The sequence below is a fragment of the Mesoplodon bidens genome (genome assembly GCF_964165515.1).
Source record: "Mesoplodon bidens genome assembly, chromosome: 6".
In the NCBI taxonomy this organism is placed as follows: domain Eukaryota; kingdom Metazoa; phylum Chordata; class Mammalia; order Artiodactyla; family Ziphiidae; genus Mesoplodon; species Mesoplodon bidens.
This window is the reverse complement of record NC_138162.1, coordinates 280,520-303,126: the sequence shown is the minus strand read 5'-3', so window position 1 is coordinate 303,126 and position 22,607 is coordinate 280,520. Positions and strand designations below refer to the sequence as shown.

Below are 22,607 nucleotides of genomic sequence, written 5' to 3'. Positions count from 1 at the left end.
ACTGACTTCGTTCCAGTGTGACAAGTGCTCTGGGTGGCGGGGGAGCAGGTGGGAATAGAGGAGGGGTGGGTTTGCATTTTGATGGAATAAGACTAACATGCAGAAATGGGTCCCTGGGGCTGGAGCTCTGGAGTGGGGCTGTCAGCTGTGAGTGCCCTGGGAAGGGGTGCTGACACAGAAACCCTGGGGACTGTTGCCTGCAGAGGTGGGCATAGCAGTGGGGTCTGGAGCATGGGTGGGTCGTGCTAAGGCAGGAGCTGGCTTCCTGGCTCCGCTGGCTCAGGAGGCAGGAAGGACTCGGAGGCTCCAGGCGGAAGAGCTGGTGGCATCGGAGTGGACACATCACTCTCAGGCCAGCTCCACATTTCTGTCTGTGCAAACAGGACGAAGAGGAGATGGAAGAAGCAGCCAACCAGAAGCTTGCTCTGCAAAAGGCCAAAGAAGTGGCTGAAGTCAGCCCCATGTCTGCCGCCAACATCTCCATCGCCGCGTAAGGCTCTCGGAGAGGGTTGCGGGCGGTGGTGGGAGCAGAGTCCAGCTCCCCCGGGGCCTCCTCAGGGGCCCTCGCCTTGGCTGGAGCTGTTAGGACACAGCCCCTCCCTAGGAGCTGAGACGCGGGGGAATGGCGCTCCTCCCCTGCAGGGCCTTTGAGCAAAGAGACCACCAGGTAAAGCCTCCCCGCTTCTCCCCGCCGGGGTGAGAGCGCGGCGTGGCAACGCCGTGGGTGGGAGTGACCGCGGAAGGCGGCCCCCTGGACAGTCGTGGGCGGCGCCAGGGACTTGGCGTGTCTGACTTACACACCGCTTTTCAGAACTGTGTTTTGTGAGCCGGAAGATTCAAGGGGTTACTTCAGCAGCCCAAGAGACTTAACGCAGTTTCCAATAGTATCGAGTTCTGGTGTTGGGACAGGGGTCGAGAGGAGGCCTCTCTGACGAGCAGAGGTGCAGGCGGGGCCGAGACTTCCGTCGGGGACTCTGGTCACCCAGAGCCAGCTGAGAGCGCTGCTGGGGGCGTTATGGATTTCCGAGTTGGGACAGAACGCCCAGCGCAGGGCTAAAAGCCACGGTGGGCTGGGGGGCGTTGGCCCCCGGGGAAGGAGGCAGGAAAGTCTGGCCCAATCCCAGTCACTGGGTGGCCGTGGGAGAACACAGAGGGGCTCGGGGCCAGGCTGAGCCCACCCTGAAGCTGCTGCCCCTGTCTTCTGCCCCGCTCGCCAGCCCCCGCCATGGCGCCCTCTCCCCACGCTGCTCCACGGGCCCCCACTCTGCAGCTGCTTCCCTCTCCCGTGCACACTGTGCTGCGTGGTCAGAGCACCTCAGGCCCGTCTGTGGTGACACAGGCACTGGTGCTGAGATTGCGCTGGCACGTGGATGCATTTGTGGGAGTGGGAGTGGGAGTGTGTACACACACAGGTGAGGGTGCATCTTAGCAGCCCCATTCTCTCCTGGAAGTCACAGGGCCATGGCCTGTTTTCTAGGGGGATATCTGCAGAGGACCTGTCTCTAAAGTGAGCAGAAAGTGCTGGCCTTTTGGGGAGAAGAAGCAAAGGGAGGTCCCAGGCCCCGGGAGTCCAGGCAGGGGTGCAGGGGGCCTGCAAGGAGCCAGGCAGGACACAGCCGCCATCATTCCAACAGCTGCTGGGGGCTCAGTGCCCAGTTATTCTGGAGTTTTGTTGTCTGGCCAGTGCACCTGCTCGGTCTGCTTGGTCCTGGGCTTGCTGTGACCCGGTTACTTCCTGAGCTGTGTAAGCTGCTGGCGGTCTGCGTAGAGGACGTGGCTGGTGACTGACCCATTTATTCACATGGGCCCTGTGGAGTTTCTGTGTAACTTTTGCCTTCCTGCTGTTCCGGAGGGGAACGTGGTGTCCTGTGTCCCCTGCTGCTTCCCAGGGCTGCCCATTCTTTGGGGATGTGCGGCAGGGTGTCCATTCCCACCTGGGCTGAGACCTTAGCGGGGAGGGGCCCTCAGCACAGCCACGGGGAGCTTGTCAGGACACCAGAGAGGGAAGTCTGGATGTCCTTCCTCTCCCTCCGTCCCCGTCCCTGTTTTGGATGGGGCTGTGCAGGAAGCAGGCTGTAGACCTGCATCCCCGGGGCCTGGGGGACACTTGGTGCTCTCCCTCACAGCAGGCCCTGAGCTCGGTGCTGGCCCATCCCTGTCACGGCCAACCTGGGGTATGTCTGGGCATTGGCCCTTGCGTCCCCCTCTTGGGCCAGCTGTGGGTCCCGCGGCCTCCCCCGGGACGCGGCTTTGGGCCTCGTCCTCAGCCCATCTCTGTTGCACGCACAGTGGGTCTGATGTGACTCCTGGAGATGCCACTCCCAGGTGTGGAGGGTGGTGGGTGTGAGGACCACCGTGCGTGGCTGTTTGCTTTCCTCCGTTGAGCTGAGACACCTGCGGGCAGGAGCCATGCTCCAGCGCCTGTCTGTCCTGTCTGCCCCAACGGTTCCCTGCTCTGCTGGCAGCAGCAGCCTCTCTGTGTTCACTTCTTTGCCCGAGCCTCTGAGGTGGTGGGAGAGGCTCTGTGGGACCCCGCCCTGACCTGCTTCCACAGCGGCGCTGTGTGGTCTGTGAGACGGGGGCCTGGCCGAGACGTGCGCTGTGAGCCTCTGATGCTCACGGCGCCTTTCGTGTCCGTGGTGTTTGAGCGGCTCCATGGGCCATGCCCGAGCGGACGGAGGCTCTGTGACGGACCCTCCTCAGACGGGCACCCGCGTCCCCTAGAGCCGCTGGGGCTCCAGTGTCCTTGGCCTCAGGGGACAGTCCCTTCAGCCTCCTGGAAGGGAGGGACACTCAGGCTGATGCAGCCCTTCTGGCTCTCGGCTGTGTCGGCCTCGACGTCACTGGGACTCACGAGTGCCGGTGCCCACGGCCCCTCGCGCACGCAGGTTCACACTCACACACGCTTGCTCTGACCCTTGTTCTCTTTTTTTAATTTTTTTTTTGCGGTACGCGGGCCTCTCACTGCTGTGACCTCTCCCGTTGCGGAGCACAGGCTCCGGACACGCAGGCTCAGCGGCCACGGCTCACAGGCCCAGCCGCTCCGCGGCACGTGGGATCTTCCCGGACCGGGGCACGAACCCGTGTCCCCTGCATCGGCAGGCGGACTCCCAACCACTGCGCCACCAGGGAAGCCCTGACCCTTGTTCTCTTAATGTTCACAGTCTCAGTCACACTCACACCAGCTCACATGCTCACTCACAAGCTCACACACTCAGCCGTGCACACCGCTTTGCTCGCTCTCTTGCACACACGTGCCTGTTTGCACGCGGGGCGGCTGAGCTGCTGTGAGCTCCTCACAAATGCGTGTCGACTCAGCCTTGACAAGGCAGCGCTGGGGACCCGCCTGGTCCTCCCCTGGGCGGGAAAGGACTGTAAAGAGATCTATGGTTTCTCTCTATTGATTTTTAGAAAAGCTTCCAGAAAGACACTTCCAGAAGGACACTCAAGGGAAGATGGGCTGGTGGTAGAAGCTGTTTGCTCCTGGGGAGGCTGGTGGTGACCTGGTGGCACTGCCTTAGAGCCTGGGGAGCTGAGGGGCCGGGGTGGCTTGGGGGCTGAGCAGGGTGTTCAGGAAGCAGGGCCCAGCTGAGGCCGGAGGCAGGTAGGGCCCCTGTGTCAGCCGGCTCTGCTCCGCCTCGAAGGCCAGGGGACCACAGGGGTGAGCCCTCCCTGGCGCCCGGGGAGTGGGGCGCCAGGTCCGGCGGGGGCGAGGGGGCTGAGCAGAATGGCGGACTAGTGGTGCCGCCCTTTCCAACCCCACTGCCCTTCCGGGGGCAGTGTGCGCAGAGCTGCGCTGGACGGCCCAAGGTGACGCTCTTGCCCTCCAGCCGTGGGGGTCACTGCTCTGTGGGTGCTCTTTCTCTTTCAACTTCTCTTTTCCCCCGAGGTCTCGGCTGGCCTCATTCTGATAGAAGCATCCCTGGCCTCCTGCCTGGATGCGCACTGCAGCCTGTGCCCTGACCCGATGCGGCTCACACTGTTCTAGCGTCTCTTAGAACTCTCTGGTGTTCTCACTTTTGTTCTGTTTTGTTTTTTGCATGTGCAGTTTTGTAAAGCAAACTCGAGGTACTGTATCTCGCAGCTCATCTGTCTCCAGCGTAACCTCACCGTGAGTCTCTCTGCTGCAATTTCCATCTGTGGCTTCGCGATAACTACACGCCAGCGCCTTCTGTCCGCCCCTAACTCTGCTTCCCACTTCGAGTCATTCGCTTCAGGGGGCAGCTCCAGGCCCACATCCCGCAGCCTGGCCGGGGGCGGCGGGCACACTTCCTGACGCCCTCACGTCCTGCTCGTGGGATCAGGCTCTCTGGGCTCAGCCCCTCCTCCTCTCCCTCCTGGTCTCTGTCCTCCTGCCTGTCTGTCCCTGTGCTGTCACTCTGGTGTCTTGAGCAGATCTGCTTCTCCTGAGGTGACCACCACTGGGTGCCACTGGGGCTGTCTCCTTGTGGCTCCCATGAGGTAGAGGATTGCTCAGGGGCTCAGGACATTCGTGGGGTCCTCCTGCCCCACCCTGCCTTGCTGGGAGGGGGTGTCTCTGGGACCCTTAGGAAGTCTTGTTCTCGCGAGAGCAGAGCTTCCGCCTGCTCGTGAGGCTTCCGGAGACCAGCCAAAGCCTGAGGTAGAGCCACAGAAACCCCAGGGTGGCCCTGCTGGGGGTGACACCAGTCTGACTGTCCCAGGGGCTTCTTCCTGCAGGTGAGAAGTCCCTGGAGATGGCCAGGTGCCCTCTCCGTGTCCTGCAGGTGACGGGCGCTCCAGCCGTCCCTGAACCCCTGCCTCCTGTTACCTGGCCAGCACAGAGCTGGGCTCGGTGCTCTCACGAGCACGCGGACCTGCTGGCTGTTGGGCCTCCGATGTCCGTGGGGTAAGAAGGCTGCATCCTGAACGACTGATTCCCAGGGTGTCATAAGATGCGGGCGTAGGTACCAGCGCTGTTGTACCTGGGCTGCTTCCCATTGTCGCAGCTGGGGGTGACAGAGGGATGACTGGCTTTCTCAGCACGGAGACCTCAAAGCAGGGCCACGCCTCAGAGGCTCCTTCTGAGTCCCGTCGGCACGTCTGGGTCAGGGCAGCTGAGCCGGGCTCTGCCTGCAAGCCGGGCTGGACGTGGTGGTGGTGGGGCCCTTCCCCGTGCCCCCTTCGGGAGTGCTTTTAGACGAGGCCCCCTCCTGGGTTGGAGTCCTCTGCCACGCTGCACTGTAGGTCAGAGCGTGGCCTGCCCCCGCCCATTCTTGAGCTGAGCTCGGTGGAGACACAGAGAGTGAGAGGCAAGCGCTGGCCACGCTGCGCCACATGCCAGGCAGAGCAGGGACGGAGCAGCAAGCAGGTGGGGGCAGGCTGCCGCCCCCCAGCAAGGCACGGAGGCAGAGACACGTCCAGAGAGGCAGCCAGCAGCACCGCTGCGTGCTGGGCAGGCGCAGACAGTCTCGGGTGGCGTGAGGCCCAGAGAGGCAGCCACCCAGCAGGAGCGGGGCTGGTCGAGCTGCCCCTGGGAGGTTATGAGGGGAGCCTGCAAGCCCCACGCAGCCTCAAGTCCAGCAGGCACCCCGCCTCTCCATGGACTTGAGCTGGTTCCTGGGTGCGACAGAGCTGCGTCTGAGGGCAAGGCTGAGGGCAGAGCCCATTCCTCCTGAGCTACCACCTACTACGTCCCCATCGTCTTGACTGCCTGCCTGTTTCTGTTCTGACAGGCGGGTCCCCAGGGCTCATGGCTGTGTCTGAGGAGGCCACCGCCTGCCGCCCAATGGCTCCGAGTCCAGGCCCATCTCGGCCTGCTGGGCTGATGGGGAAGCCTGACCAGTGGCCGGCCGTCAGCCCTCATGGGTTCCTGCACCACTGGGGAACGCCCCTGGCGGCTGCTGTCCACTTCACAGGGTTCGGCATAGTTCAGAGTTGGGCCCTTTGTTTTGGTGTCATCTGGGGATGGGTAGGTCCCCCGTGGCTCTGGGTTGAAGCCAAGGAAAGAGAAGGTGGGTCTGTTGCCAGGTGACCTTGGGAACGGGGCAGCAGGTCAGGGCCTGGGGTGGCAGCCGAAAGTGTGGGTCAGCAGATGGTCAGAGAGGCCGACAGCTGTCCCCCACACGTTGCCCTGCCTGCCCCCCGTCTGGGCCCCCAGCTATAGGCATCAGGCTCTTCTGCTCTCATACTTTCAAGGTGCTTCCCTGGAAATGGCTCCCCACCCTGGGGACAGGACTCAGCGTGGTGCTCAGTGGCTGGGGCTCAGAGCCGGGGGGTGGAGACCTGTCCAGCCTGGGCCCCCAAGGCCCTCAGGTTGTGGCTCTAGGCTGTGCGGTCAGCACAGCTGGAGTCTGGCGGAGGCCTCGCGTCTCCTTGAGACACTTTTTTCCTCTTGCCCTTGCACGCGTCCGATCCTGGCTCCGTCAGTGATTTGCTGTGGACCCTCTGTGAGTCACGTCCTCTATGCTCAGTGTGACATGGGGACAAGAGCAGCACCCAATCTCTGAGGTGGTTGTGAGGGCTGGAGGAGGTGGCCGCTGACCCAGATGTCATAGCCACCCTTGTTCTCGTGCTGCCACTGCTGCCCCCCACAGTGGTCCCGAGACCTCCAGCGGCTGCAGGACGAGACTGGCCTCTGAGGAGGGTCCCACTTGGCCGAGGTGGTGCCGGCTCGCCAACTTTGGGGTCTTGTTCAGCAAATATCCCAGAATGCAAAGGGCTTCCACACACCCTGGGCTGTGGAATCCACCTGTGACCGTGTGGGTGAGCTTGGGGGGGCGGTCAAGGGCTTTAGAAGCCTGTCTAGTGAGGGCTGAGCCTGGACCACGGGCCACTCCTGGCGCCGGAGAGCTCTCAGCCCCCGTGGAGCCAGGAGAGAGGAGGGCACTGCTGAGCACAGGACGTAGTGTCCAGCCGCAGACCTGCCTGCCGGGCTCTTGGGCATTCAGCAAATGGTCACTGAGCTGAGTGGCAGCTGCCCAGAGGGGGCCGACCACCGCAGGGAGAGTCCCCGCCTGACTCCTGCGAGGGCCAGCCGCCCCCGGGGCCCCTCGCTCCCTGGGTAACTGTCCTCTCCGCTCCTGACGACCCGCCTCTTCTCGGGTTCCCTCTCAGACACCCCGTCTTCTTCTGGCCAGTGGCTCCCCTCCTGGAGGTGGAGATGGAGAAGCCCCTCCTCGGGGCTTCCTACCTCCTCAGTCCTGCTCCATTTGGACGTTGCCCCCCTCCTCGCCCCATTCTGGCCTTCCTGGCGGGCAGCCCACCTGCCCTGGAAGCCTGTTTGCCACCTCATGCTGGTGCCTGTCATTCCCACTGCTCTGCACCCCTGGCCCCCCGGCCTTGAGCCCCCACCCCCAGGTGAGGCTCTCACCATCTGCGGGCGCCCCCCCCGGGGGGGGCAGGGATGAGGTCTGTTTCCCTGGGTATCGGCCGGCAACTCTGCCCCTCGACTCTGCTGGGGTTGCCAGGGCTCCTGCCGCCCCCCCGCCCCGCCACTGCGCCCTCTGCCATCTCTCCATCGCTGTGTGTCCATCCGTGGCTTCCCCTGCGAGGCAGAGAGGTGGGGGGCGGCTTCGGGGCGCGGCTTAACGCGGGTCTCCCCACAGCAGGCAACAGAACTCGGCCAAGGCGCGCTCGGTGTGGGAGCAGCGGGCCAGCCAACTGCGGCTGCAGAACCTGCGGGCCAGCTGCGAGGCGCTCTACAGCGAGATGGACGCCGAGGAGCGGCTGCGCTTCGCCACCTCCCGCCACCTGCGGCCCGACATGAAGACGCACCTGGACCGGCCGCTCGTGGTGGAGCCGGGCCGGGACGGCCCGCGGGGGCCCGCGGGGGGCAAGGCCCGGCCCGAGGGCGCGGAGGCTGCCGAGGGCGCGGACCCGCCGCGCAGGCATCACAGGCACCGCGACAGAGACAGGGACAAGGCCGCGGCCCCGGCCCCGGCGCCGGCGGGGGAGCAGGACACGGCGGACGGCCCGAAGGCGGAGGGCGGGGAGCCGGGGGCCCGGGAGGAGCGGGCGCGGCCGCGCCGCAGCCGCAGCAAGGAGGCCGCGGGCCCCCGGGAGGCCCGGAGCGAGCGTGGCCGCGGCCCGGGACCCGACGGCGGCCGGCGCCACCACCGGCGCGGCTCCCCGGAGGAGGCGGCAGAGCGGGAGCCTCGGCGCCACCGCGCGCACCGGCACGTGCCGGAGCCGGGCAGGGAGGGCGCGGCGCCCGGGGCTAAGGGCGAGCGGCGAGCGCGGCACCGCGGCGGCCCCCGGGCCGGCCCCCGGGAGGCGGAGAGCGGAGAGGAGCCGGCGCGGAGGCACCGCGCGCGGCACAAGGCGCCGTCCACGCACGAGGAGGCGGAGAAGGAGGCCGCCGCGGAGAAGGAGGGCGAGGTGGGGGACAGGGACGAGGACAAGGAGCTCCGCAACCACCAGCCTAGGTGAGTCCGCGCGGGGGTGGGGGCGGGGGGCGCGGGCGGGGAGCGGTGGCCGGGCCGGACGTGCGAACCAGCCCGTGAGGGGCAGGCTGGGCGGTTACGCAGGTCAGGGGTGCGGACCTGGACGGGCGGCCCAGCCCTTCGTCTCAACCCCTTTCTGGAGTGGTGACAGTCCTGCCTTGCTGGGCCAGCGTGGTGGGGAGCGTTGCTCTAAGGCGCCCGGGAGGAAGGGAGGCTACGGGTGAAAGTGTTGGGATTGGCTTGGGACACACAGACTTGGAAAAGGTGCCCCAGGGAGAAGAGAAAAATGTGTAACCCCGTGAAGCAAGGCGAGTCAGGAGAGCCTGAGGGAAGCCTGAGGAGGCCACAGGACTAAATGGTGGAATGGGAGGGGGCTGGGCTATGCGGCCATGACGGAAAGGACCCCCATCCCAGGCCAGCCCAGCCTGGTCCCTGGCTGGGACAGGATCTGACAGTGACTGTGTGAGAACCCAGGGGCAACAGGAGCCGGTAGGCTGAGGCCAGCAGTCTCCATGCTTGCCAGTGAATCACAGACCAGCCAGAACTCGTGCAGCCAGAGGCCACAGCTCAGGATCAGCCCGACCTGGGCACGGTTTTTGTGTGCAGAGCTCTGTGCTGAGCCTTTGCCCTGGTGGGGCCCCAGGTGGGGTGGCTTAGGGTAACATCCTCTTCCAGGCTTCTTCATTCTGCAAACAGTTCTGTTACATACACATAATGTGATATCAGCCATGCCTGGCCTTGTGCCAGGGACAAACAGGCGAGTCAGCCCTGTCCCTACCTTTCAGACCTAAAAACAGAAATGTATAGGGTGATAAAAACCATGACAGAGGAAGTGATCAGGGATTTATTTGATCTGGATAGGGGTTTAAGAAGCTGGGTTTTGCAGACTGAATAGGAGTTTGGCTCTTCATCAGACTCTGATGTGCATTCTTGGTTGCAGGGAGTCGCACTGTGACCTGGAGGCCAGTGGGGTAATGGGTGTGGGCCCTGTGCATACCCTGCCCAGCACCTGTCTAGAGAAGGTGGAAGAACAGCCCGAGGATGCAGATAATCAGCGGAACGTTACTCGAATGGGCAGTCAACCCTCGGATCTGAGCACCACTGTGCATGTCCCAGTGATGCTGACTGGCCTTCCTGGGGAGACCACGGTTGTTTCCAGTGAGTATCTCCCCATAACATCAGGGCAGGGCCCACTTTGTGCAGGCTCGCTTTGCTCTCCCCCCTTCCCTCCGGCTACCACGGCAGCCACCTGGGGACAGAGCTTGCCTCTGTGAATTGTTCCCCAACCGGAAAGTCTTTGCTGTCAGCATCTGTGCCTTGATATCCCTTTGCTTTCCAGTGCCCCGGAGGAGCACTATTGCTATTACATGTCACTTAAGCTCTAGTCTGCTTCCTTCCAACGATATTTACAAGTTACCAGGTAAGTGCCAGGCATGGTGTTAGAGTGCAGGGGGCACAGCAGGAGGGAGTGGGACTGGGCTGCCCTCGCGGGGCTCCAAGTCTCGTCGGGAAGACAGACCACAACATGGTCACAGCTCTTCACAGTCGCACAAACGGCTGCTAAGGACTGTGGCCACAGACCTGACTGAGGTCGGGAGCTAGCCGGTGAGAGGAGGCGGGGCTCAGGGTGGTGGTCTTCCGCCCACTTACTTATGGTCCTGGCTCTGCAGCTCCTCCCAGGCCCTTGCCTGAGCTTCCCTTTTTCTTCCCCTCCCGGCCTCATACCGTGTGTGAGGTCATGACGGAGCAGCCACTCCACAACTGACCTGTGTGCGGGCACTGAGGACACAGTGTAAATAAAATGCCAACCTGCAGGTGACAAAGACAGGCCCCTCACATTATGCGCAGGTGCACGGGCGTTTTGTGAACACGAAGGATAGAAAAAAACATTCCCAGGGGCAGAGGTGACTTGGAATTCCAGATGAAGATTCAGGCTTAGGCCTAGGTGCCGCCACACGCTTGCCTGTCTGCAGGCAGGTGTGTCCACACACAGACACGTGCACGCGCCCATTCCCTCTTACTCAGGTGCTCTCACCTGGGGCCGATGGACAGTGCACAGCGCCAGGTGTAACAGTGGGGGTGGCTGGCCCTGCCTGCTGAGCCTCCCCTTCCTCGTTGCTTCCTTGGAAGAAGGCTTTCCCTGGTCCATTCTGTCGTTTCACCTCCCATGGCAGTAGTGTGTCTGTCTTCCCGAAATCAGCCCCCGGGTCTGATTCTTTCTGGATTAGCTTGAGGGTCCCCACCTGGTTTTTGTCCACGGGAGTCGAGGTGTGGCCCCTCCTCCCCAACTCTGGCAACCACTGATCTTTTTACTGTCTCTGTAGTTTGCCTTTTCCAGAACATCTTATAGTTGGAATCACCTAGTACGTAGCCTCCTTAGATTGTCTTCTTTCACTTACCCATGTGCATTTAAGGTTCCTTCGTGTCTTTTCATGGTTTGGTAGCTCATTTCTTTTTAGTGCTGAATAATATTCCGTTGTCTGGATGGACCACGCTTTATTTATCCATCCACCTATTGAAGGACACGTTTGTTACTTACGAATTTTGTCAGTTATGAATAAAGCTATTAGAAGCATTCAGGTTCAGGTTTTTGTGTAGACATACATTTCCAACTCATTTGGGTAAATACCTAAGAGCATGGTTTTTGGATTGTGTGGTAAAACTACATTTAGCTTTGTAAGAAACTGGTCTAACAAACTGGCTATATCATTTTTATATTCCCACCAGCAATAAATGAGAATTCCTGTTGCTTCACGTCCTCTCCAACATTTGGTGTTGTCAGTGTTTTGGATTTTCGCCATTCTCATAAGTGTGTATTGATAGCTCATTGTTTTAATATGCAATTCCTTAATGATATATGATCTTGGGCTTCTTTTCATCTGCTGATTTGACATCTGTGTATCTTCTTTGGTGAGGTGCCTGTTCATATCTTTTGCCCACTTTTAAATTTTTTTATTATTATTATTTGAAAAAAATTTTAGAGACAAATTTTTAAAGAGCAGTTTAAGGTTCAAAACAAAATTGAGAGAAGGTAGAGAGATTTCCATATACTCTCTGCCCGCACACATGCATAGCCTTCCCTATTATCAGCATCTCTCCTTAGAATGGTGCTTTTTTTTTTTTCTTTTTAAACCAAGGATAAAACTACATTGACACATCATAATCATCCGAAGTTCACAGGGTACATTAGAGTTCGCTCTTGATATTGTACGTTCTGTAGGTTTGGACAGATGTATAATGACGTGTATCCATCATCGTAACAGGACACACACTATTTTATTGCCCTAAAAAGTCTCTGTGCTCTCCCTGTTCGTCCCGCCTCACTTCCCGTCAACGTCTGGCAACCACTGATCTTTTCATTGTCTTTGTTCTTTTGCCTTTTCCAGAATGTCATATAGTTGGAATCATACAGTGTGTAGCCTCTTCAAATTGGCTTCTTTCACTCACCAATATGCATTTAAGGTTCCTCCATGTTTTTTCATGGCTTACTAGCTCATTTCTTTTTAGTGCTGAATAATATTCCATTGTCTGGGTGTACCTTAGTTTATTTATGCATTCAACTACTGGAGAACATCTTGGTTGCCTCCAAATTTTGGCAATTATGAATAAAGCTGCTATAAACATTTGTGTGCACGTTTTTGTGTGGACATAAGTTTTCAACTCCTTTGGCTAAATCCTAAAGAGAGTGATGGTTGGATCATATGGCAAGAATATGTTTAGTTTTGTGAGAAGCCGCCAAGCTGGCTGTACCGTTTTATGTTCCCACCAGCAATAAATGAGAATTGCTGTTGCTGCACATCTTTGCCAGCATTTGGTGTTGTCACTGTTCCAGATTTTGGCCATTCTAATAGGTGTGTCGTGGTATCAGATTGTTTCAGTTTGCATTTCCCTGATGACATTTGCTGTGAAACATCTTCATATGCTTATTTACCCTCTGTGTATCTTCTTTGGTGAGGTGTCTGTTAAGGTCTTTTGCCCATTTTTTAATCAGGTTGTTGTTTTTATTTTTGAGTTTTAAGAGTTCTTTGTATATTTTGGATAACAGTCTTTTATCAGATGTGTCTTTTGCAAACATTTTCTCCCAGTTTGTTGCTTGTGTTCTCATTCTCTTGATGTCTTTCACAGAGCAAAAGTTGTTCATTATCTCCTAGGAGTGTTATAGTTGCACATTTCACATTTAGGCCTATGAGCCATTTTGGGTTAATTTTTGTGAAGGGTGTAAAGTCTCTCCAGATTAATTTTTTTGTCATGTGGGTGTCCAGTTGTTCCAACACCATTTGTCAAAAAGACTATCTTTGTTCCACTGTATTGCCTTTGCTCTCGTGTCAAAGATCAGTTGACTGTTATCTGTGGGCGTCTGTTCCTGGACTCTCTATTCTGTCCTGTTGATCTGTTTGTTCATTCTTTCCCCAATACCACACTGTCTTGATTACCGTAGCTATATAGTCAGTATTGAAGTTGGGTAGTGCCAATCCTCTAACTTCGGTCTTCTTTAATATTGAAGTTTTGGCTATTGTGAGTCTTTTACATCTCCATGTAAACTTTAGAATCATTTTGCTGATATCCATAAAATAAATTGCTGGGATTTTGATTGAGACTGCACTGAATCTATAGATCAAGTTGGGAAGAACTGACAACTTGACAGTGTTGAGTCCTCCCATCCATGAACATGGAACATCTCTCCATTTATTTAGTTCCTTTATTTCATTCATCAGAGTCTGTAGTTTTCCTCATAGGGATCTTGTACATATTTTGTTAGATTTATGCTTAAGTATTTCATTTTGGTGGGGTGCTAATGTAAAGAGTGTTGTGTTTTAATTTTAAATTTCACTTGTTCATTGTTGTTATATAGGAAAACAGTTGACTTTTTGTGTGTTAACCCTGTATCCTGCAACCTTGCTAAAATCAGTTATTAGTTCCAGGAGTATTTTTTGTTGATTCTTTCAGATTTTCTGTATAGGTGATCAAGTCATCTGCAAACAAATACAATTTTTTAGTCTTACTTCCCAATCTGTGTAGTTTTTGTTGTTGTTGTTGCTTGCCTTACTGCATTAGCAAGGACTTCCACTATGGTGTTGAAAAGTAGTGGTGAGAGGGGCATCTTTTCCTTGTAAGTGATCTTAGTAGGAAAGCTTTGAGTTTCTCACCATTAAGTATGATGTTAGCTGTAGGGGTTTTTTTTGGTACATATTCTTTATAAAGTTGAGGAAATATTCCCTCTATTCCAATTTACTGAGAGTTTTTATGGTGAATGGGTGTTGGATTTGTCAGATGCTTTTTCTGCACCTGTTGATATGATCATATGATTTTTCTTTTTTAGTTTGTTGATGTTATTATGGATTACATTAATTGATTTTTAAAAATAATTTTATTTATTTATTTTTAATTTAATTTATTTATTTGTCTGTGTTGGGTCTTCATTGCTGCGCACGGGCTTTCTCTAGTTGCAGTGAGCGGGGGGCTACTCTTTGTGGCGGTGCGCAGGCTGCTTATTGTGGTGGCTTCTCTTGTTGCAGAGCACGGGCTCTAGGCGGATGGGCTTCAGTAGTTGTGGCATGTGGGCTCCGTAGTCGTGGCGCACGGGCTCTAGAGCACAGGCTTAGTAGTTGTGGCACACAGGCTTAGTTGCTCCATGGCATGTGGGATCTTCCTCGACCAGGGATCGAACCCATGTCCCCTGCATTGGCAGACGGATTCTTAACCACTGCACCACCAGGGAAGTCCTGCATTAATTGATTTTTGAATGTTGGACCAGCCTCACATGTCTGGGGATTAATCCCACTTGGTTGTGGTATATAATTCTTTTTATACTTTTTTGGGTTCGATTTGCTAATGTTTTGTTGAGAATTTTTGTATCTATATTCATGGGAGATATTGGTCTATAGTTTTCTTGTGATGGCTTGTTTGGTTTTAGTATCAGGGTAACGCTGGCCTCCTAGAATTAGTTTGAAGTATTACCTTTGCTTCTGTCTTCTGAAAGAGATTGTAGAGAATGGGTATGATTTCTTTCTTAAATATATGGTAGCATTCAGCAGTGAACCCATCTGGGCCTGGTGTTTTCTGTTTTAGAAGGTACTTGATTATTGATTCAATCTCTTTAATAGATATAAACCTATTTAGAAGAAATAGATATAAACCTATTTAGATTATCTGTTTCTTCTTGAATATTGGCAGATTGTGTCCTTCCAAGGAATTGGTCCATTTCAAGTAGTTTATCAAATTTGTGGGCATAGAGTTGTTCATAGTATTAATTTATTATCCTTTTAATGTCCATGGGATCAGTAGTGATGTCTCCTTTTTTATTTCTGATATTAGGAATCTCTGTTTCCCCTCATTTGTCTTAGTTAGCCTGGCTAGAGGCTTATCAATTTTACTAATCTTTTCAAGGAACCAACTTTTGGTTTCATTGATCTTCTCTGTTGATTTGCTGTTTTCAGTTTCATTGATTTCTGCTTTAATTTTCACGATTTCTTTTCTTCTGCTTGCTTTGGGTTTTTTTTTTTTTTAATTTTTATTTATTTATTTATTTATTATTAGTTTCTGCTTTATAACAAAGTGAATCAGTTATACCTATACATCTGTTCCCATATCCCTTTCCTCTTGCGTCTCCCTCCCTCCCACCCTCTCTATCCCACCCCTCCAGGCGGTCACAAAGCACCGAGCTGATCTCCCTGTGCTATGCGGCTGCTCCCCACTAGCTATCTACCTTACGTTTGGTAGTGTATATATGTCCATGCCTCTCTCTCGCTTTGTCACAGCTTACCCTTCCCCCTCCCCTTATCCTCAAGTCCATTCTCAAGTAGGTCTGTGTCTTTATTCCTGTTTTACCCCTAGGTTCTTCATGACTTTTTTTTTTTTTTCTTAAATTCCATATATATGTGTTAGCATACGGTATTTGTCTTTCTCTTTCTGACTTACTTCACTCTGTATGACAGACTCCAGGTCTATCCACCTCATTACAAATAGCTCAGTTTCGTTTCTTTTTATGGCTGAGTAATATTCCATTGTATATATGTGCCACATCTTCTTTATCCATTCATCCGATGATGGACACTTAGGTTGTTTCCATCTCCGGGCTGTTGTAAATAGAGCTGCAATGAACATTTTGGTACATATCTCTTTTTGAATTATGGTTTTCTCAGGGTATATGCCTAGTAGTGGGATTGCTGGGTCATATGGTAGTTCTATTTGTAGTTTTTTAAGGAACCTCCATACTGTTCTCCATAGTGGCTGTACCAATTCACATTCCCACCAGCAGTGCAAGAGTGTTCCCTTTTTTCCACACCCTCTCCGGCATTTATTGTTTCTAGATTTTTTGATGATGGCCATTCTGACTGGTGTGAGACTTACTTTGGATTTAAGTTGCTCTTTTTTCTCTTCCTAAGGTGGAAGCTTAGATTATTGATTTTGGGTCTTTCTTCTTTTCTAATTTATGCATTCAGTGCTTTAAATTTCCTTCTAAGCGTTGCTTTTGCTGCATCCAACAAACTTTGATAAATTGTGTTTTCATTTTCATTTCGTTAAAAATATTTTAAAATTTCTCTTGAAATTTCTTCTTTGACCCGTATGTTATCTAGAAGTGTGTGGTTTGATCTTTACATATTTTGAGATTTATCTTTCTGTTATTGATTTCTAGTTTATTTCATTGTGGTCTGAAAACAGACATTTTGCCCACTTTTAAATTGGGTGGTTGTTTTCTAATTGTTGAATTTTTAGAGTCCTTTGTATAATTTTGATAAAGACTTTTATCAGATATGTGATTTGCAAATATTTTCTCCCAGTTGATGGCTTGTCTTTTCATTTTCTTAATGTCTGGTGTTTTTGATTGTTACTGGTGGGAGGGTTAATTTGGTCCCTGGTATGACTTCTGCTAGGAGCAGAAATCTAGGCTCTTGACTTTTATATGTTAATTTTGTATCCTACTACTTTTCTGTATCTTCAAATTGTTCATTAGTTTTAGCATTGATTCTCTTTGTTTTCTCCCAAGCACATTATGCAAAATTTTGCAAATATAGTTGTAACTATTCCTTTCCAAATATTAGGTCTTCCTTCCCTCCTTCCTTCCTCTCTCTCTCCTTCCTACCTTCCCTCCCTCCTTCCTTCCTTCTTTCCTCCTTTCTTCCTTTCTTTCTTTCTTTTGCCTGATTTCACCAGCTAATATACTAACATTGGAGTTACTAGGTACCCTTACCTTGCTTCTGCCTACACTAAGTAAGATTCTGGTTTTGGGCTTGAGAGGTGTGTGTCTGGGTGTGTCTACATCTGTGTGTCTGTGTGTGTATAAGATCATGTTATAGTGTTCATTAATTTCTTTTTCAGTAAGTATTTTTTTATCTGGAATAGATGTTGGATTTTGTTGAAGGTCTTTTCGGCATCCATAGAGATCATATATTTTCCCCTTTAATATGGGGATTTATACTAATAAGTTTTCAGATCTTGAACTCTCTTTGCAATCTTAGAATAAACCCCACTAGGTTACCATATTTATTTTTTAATGTAATGCTGGATTCTGTTTGATAATATTGATACTTTATGGAGGATTTTTGGATTGAGATGATTTTAGGATATTGAGATGTGTTCTGTAGCTTTCCTATATTATGTTCAAGTGTCATAAGGTTTAGGTATTAATGGTATATAGTTATCTCTTGCTTAACTTCATTAATCCATTTCTGAAAATCACGTGTTGTAGTGGGAGTCCCATTTCCCATTATTTTAGATGGGAAAAATTGTAATGTACTATACAAATTATAATGCATTATAATTAGTTGTGCTCAAAATCCCCAACCAATTTCTTAAAACAGAACTAAAGCACAGTTAGGCACAGAAAACACTCAATAATACATTGTTTCCTGATCACCACGGTTAAAATAGCTGTTAACAAGCAGTTGCTTTGGACACCTCCTTCAGTGAAACTTGCACTTTTCAAAAACATCGACACATGATTCTGATAGCTAACCAACTGACTTTGGAATCTTGCCTGACAGTTTTCAGTGTTTTGAGTTTTGGGGATGTATACATTTTTCCTGCATAAACAACAGTCAAGAAAGCCTCAACAACGTTGTAATGAGAGATACATATTTTCTCCTGAAGTGTGAGTATTCTAAAACTAAGAGGTGCTCTGTTGAGAAATCTCACCTGAGGAGATGTTCTGTAGGATGTACCTATTATTGATCCATAAAAAGAATTAGAACGTTTGCTTCTTTTCCTTTTCTGGGGTAGTTTAAGTAGCATTAGGATTACTTGGTCTTTAAAGATTTGGTACAGTTCCTTTGTGAAATCATCTGGGTTTGGGTTTTGTTGTTGTTGTTAGGATAATTCTTTGATAATTTATCTGTTTCTGTATGGATATTGGTCTGTTTAAACTTCCTTATCTCCTAAGATCAGTTTGGTAAACTGTAATGATCCATTTGATCTAGGTTTTTCAATTTATGTACATAAGAGCTATGCAAAGAGGTGGCTTAAGTTTTTAAAACAATTTGCTCTGGCTCACTGTTTTTTTCCCCCTTCTTATTTTTTATCCCGTATATTTTGTGTTTCCCCCTTATGTTCTTGATTAAATTAGTTAGAAGTTTATACATTTTGTGGATTTTTATAAAAAGAACCAGCATCTTTGTTAGTTCTACTGTGGTTTTCTTTAAAAATCATTTTTTTTCCAATTTTATTTTCATTTCCCTCCTTCTGCCTTTTTTTGTTTTACTTTGTCATTCCTTTTCTAGCTTCTTTAGCTGGAGACTTAAGTTTATTTTAGTCTTTAGTTTTTATTACATGATTATTTAAGGCTCTGAATTTTCCTCTGATTACTAATTTAATTGTAGCGTATAGATTCTGATAATTGGTGTTTTCATTTTTACCAGATTTTAGAGGAATTATGCAATTTCGGTTTGTATTTTCCCTCAGTGTTTGTACATTCCTTGGGATTTAGTATATAGAGAATCAAGTACTCTGCAAGTGAACAGTTTTATTTTTTACTTTCTGATATGTATGCCTTCTATTTCCCTTCTTCCCTTTTGGCGCCGTGACTTCCAGTACAGTGTCGGATAGCAGTGGTGAGAACTGACATTCTTCCCTTGTCCCCGTCTTGTGGGAGGAGGGAGCAATCAGTCTTTCACCATTAAGTATGATGTTAGCTGTTGTTTTGGGGTTTGTTTGTTTTTTTTTAAGATGCTCTTTATCAAGTTGAGGAAATTCCCCTCTGTCGCTTTTTTTTCTAAGTTTTTATATTAAATGAGTGTTGAATTTTATCAGATTTTCTGCCTCAATTGATACGATCATGTGGATTTTCTTCTGTAACATGGTAGTTTACACATTGATTGATTTTCAAATATTGACCTGCCTTGCATCCCTGGGATAAACTCTGCTGGTCATTGTGTATAATTATCTTTATATATTGCTGAACTCTGTTTGATAATATTTTGTTAGAGAATTTTGCCTCTGTATTCATGAGGGATATTGCGCTACAGTTTTCTTTTTTGTACTCATTGTCTGGTTTTGGTATCAGAATAATACTAAATTCATAAAATGAATTGGATAGTGTTTCTTATTATGTTTTTTGGAGGAGACTGTGTAGAATTGGTGTTAATTCTTTAAATGTTGGATAGAATTTGCCAATGAAACATTTCTTTTTTGGAATTTAAAAATTATCCTTAATAGGGCTATGTTATGTAATCGTAAACTGGGTGAGTTGCATTAGTTTGTGCTTTTGAAGGAATTGGCCCATTTCCTTTAAGTTGTCAAATTTATGTGTGTATAGTTGTTTGTAGTATTCCCTTATGACCTTTTGATGTCTTCATGATCTGTAGTGACTGCCCCTGTCTCGTTCTTGATATTGGTGCTTTGTGTCTTGTCTCTTTTTTGTCAGTCTTACTAGAAATTTGTTACTCTCATTGATCTTTTCAAAGAAACGCATTCTTGTTTCATTGATTTTCTCTATTGTTTTTCTGTTTCCAATTGCGTTTGATTTCTGCTCTTTATTATTTTCTTCTCTCTGTTTGCTTCGGGTTTATTTTGCTCTTTTTTGGTGTCCTGAGATGGGAGCTTAGATTAAGTCTTTTCCTCTTTTCTAATGTAAACATTTAGTGCTATAAATTTTCTTCTTAGTACTGCTTTAGCTGTGTTCCACAGATTTTGATATGTTGTCTTTTCATTTTCATTCAGTTTTGTTTTAAAAATTTCCCTGGAGACTTGCTCTTTGACTCATGGTTATTTAGAAATGTGTTATTTAGTTTCCAAGTGTTTGGAGATTTTCCTGTTATCTTTCTGTTTGGTGTCTAGTTTGATTATTTTGTGGTCAGTGAACACACTCTGTATGATTTCAGTTCTTTCAAATTTGTTAAGGTTTGTTTACTAGCCCAGGAGATGGCATTTCTTGGTATGTGTTCTGGGTGTGCTTGAAAGGAATATGTATACTGCTGTTGCTGGGTGGAGTATTCTGTAAGTATAAGTTAGATCCTGTTGGATCCTGTGGAGTTCTGTGTGCATGCTGATTTTCTGTCTAGATCTGTCAATTGTCGAGAAAGAGATGTTCCAGTATCCAACTATAACTGTGCTTCTTAAACCCCTATCCAGATCAAATGTCTATTCCTTTCAGTCTTATCTGTTTTTGCTTTACATATTTTTCAGCTCTGTTGCTGAGTACATACACATTTAGAATTCTGTCTTCTTGAAAGATTGACCCTTTTATCATTGTGTAATGTGTCCCTTATATCTGATAAATTTCTTTGCTTTGATGTTTACTTTATCAGATATAAATATACCCACCCTTGTTTTTTTAAATTAATATTTGCCTATAAGATGTATATCTTTTTTCACCTTTTTACTTTTAAACTAGCTATATAGGTGTATTTTAAGTTAGTTTCTTGCAGACAGCATATCGTTGGGTCGTGTTTTCCATCCACTCTGTCAGTTCTTTTTTTTTTCTTTTTTTTGCATATTTAGATAATTTATGTTTAATTATATATTATGGCTTACATCTGCTGTTCTATTTTTCCTATTGTTTATTTTTTCTATTTTTTATTTTTTATTTTTTGGCTGCACCGCACAGCATATGGGATCTTAGTTCCCAGCCAGGGATCAGACCCACGCCCCCTGTGTTGGAAGCGTGGAGTCTTAACCACTGGACTGCCAGGGAAGTCCCCCTATTCTTTCTATTTTTTATTTTTCTGGTTTCTTTTTCCTGCATTCCTGTGGGTTACTTGTTTATATTTTAGAATTCCACTTTGATTTATCTATAGTATTTTTTTTGTTGTTGTTTTTTGCGGTATGCGGGCCTCTCACTGTTGTGGCCTCTCCCGTTGCGGAGCACAGGCTCCGGACGCACAGGCTCAGCGGCCATGGCTCACAGGCCCAGCCACTCCACAGCATGTGGGATCTTCCCGGACCGAGGCACGAACCCGTGTCCCCTGCATCTGCAGGCAGACTCTCAACTACTGCGCCACCAGGGAAGCCCTATCTATAGTATTTTTGAGTGTATCTCTTTGTATTGGTTTTTTAATGGCTCCTCTAGGTGTTACATATATATAACTTGTCTCAGTCTACTAGGGTTGTCATTTTACCAGTTGGAGTAAAGTATAGAAACTTTACCTCTCTTTTTCCTCCGCATGTATGAAATAATTAAATGTTTCCTCTACATGTATTTAGAAGCACATCATTGTGTGTTATAATTTTTGCTTCAACTGTAAAACATAATTCAGAAAACTCAAGAGGAGAAGGAAAGTGTGTTGTATTTTTACTCTTTCTATTGTTCTTTGTTTCTTCTTTCCTGATATTCTAATATTTCTTCTTTCATAACTTTCTGTTTGGAGGACCTTCCTTAGCCATTCTTTTAGGGTAGGTCTGAAGGTGACAAATTCTCTTAGTTTTCCTTCATCTGAGAATGTCTTGATTTTCCTTTCATTCCTGAAGGATATTTTCACTGGGTATAGAATTCTGGGTTGACAGTTCTTTTTTTTTCAGCACTTGAAAAAAACGTGTGCCTCATCCTTCTGACCTCCATGGTTTCTGATGAGAAATCCACTGTCATTCGAATTGTTTTCTTCCTATAGGTAAGATGTTGTTTCTCTCTCGCTGCTTTCAAGATTTTTTCTTTGTCTTTATATTTCAGAAGTTTGATTATGATGTATTTTGGCATGAGTTTCTTTAGGTTTATCCTGTTTGGGGTTCACTCAGCTTCTTGAATTTGTAGGTTTATGTCTTTTTGCCAATTTTGGAAAATTTTCATCCATTATGTCTTTGACTGCGTCTTCAGCTCTCCCCTCTTTCTCTTTTCTTTCCAGGACTCTGTTGACATGAATGGTAGATCTTTTGTTTTAGTCCCGAAGGTCCCTGAGGCTCTGTTTACTTTTTTCAGTCTATTTTCTCTCTGTTGTTCAGATCGAGTAATTTCTATTGTTCTGTCTTCCAGTTCACTAATTCTTTCCTCTGTGCCCTCCATTCTGCTGTTGAGCCCATGTATTAAGTTTTTAATTTCAGTTATTGTATTTTTCACTTCTAAAATTTATGTTTGGTTCTTTATATCTTCTTTTTCTTTGCTGAGATTTTTTTTCTCATTTGTTTCAAACGTGTTTTTAATCATCTGTTGAAGCATTTTTATGATGGGTGCTTTAAAATCATTGTCAGATAATTCTAACATCTGTATTATCTTGGTGTCTTTTTCATTTAAATTGAGTTTTTCCTGGTTCTTGGTATGACAAGTGATTTTTGATTGAAACCTAAACATTTTGATATTATGTTATGAGCCTCTGAGTCTTATTTAAGTCTTCTGTTTTTGCTGGTCTGCTGTGACAACACACCAACAGTGGGAGGGTTGGGGAGCTGCCTCATTATTGACAAATTGGGGTGAAATACAGGTTCCTCACTTGCCCTCCATTGACACCCAGTGGTAGTGGGTTCCTTGTCCCAGCTGGTCTGAGCTGGGAATTCTAGCTCCCCACTGGGCCTCCACTGACACCGTCTTGTCTGGGAGAGAGAGGAAGCCTTGTTACTGTTCCCTACGTGGCCTGCATTGACACAGTAAGGGTTGACCTCATTACCTCTGGGTGGTGGTAAAAGTCCCGACTTGCCACTAAGACTCACTCTAGCAGATAAAGGGAAGGGGATGCCTCCTTACCTCTGGGTAAGAATCGAAGTCCAGGCTACCCATGTAATCTTTTCTGATATTGTGTGGGTTGGGAGTCTTACTATTACCACAGTGTGGGTATGAAAGTTCTT

At 49.3% G+C, this 22,607-nt stretch overlaps 1 protein-coding gene across 1 annotated transcript in view; it reads left to right on the top strand.

Moving 5' to 3' along the window:
• Positions 1 to 22,607, top strand: part of CACNA1B (calcium voltage-gated channel subunit alpha1 B) — a 197,155-nt gene that overhangs the window by 106,994 nt on the left and 67,554 nt on the right. The window contains exons 18-20 of the mRNA XM_081237354.1: positions 384 to 490; positions 7,566 to 8,384; positions 9,343 to 9,560. Of these exons, the coding sequence (XP_081093480.1) occupies positions 384 to 490; positions 7,566 to 8,384; positions 9,343 to 9,560 (1,144 nt within the window). The remainder of the gene's footprint in view (positions 1 to 383; positions 491 to 7,565; positions 8,385 to 9,342; positions 9,561 to 22,607) is intronic.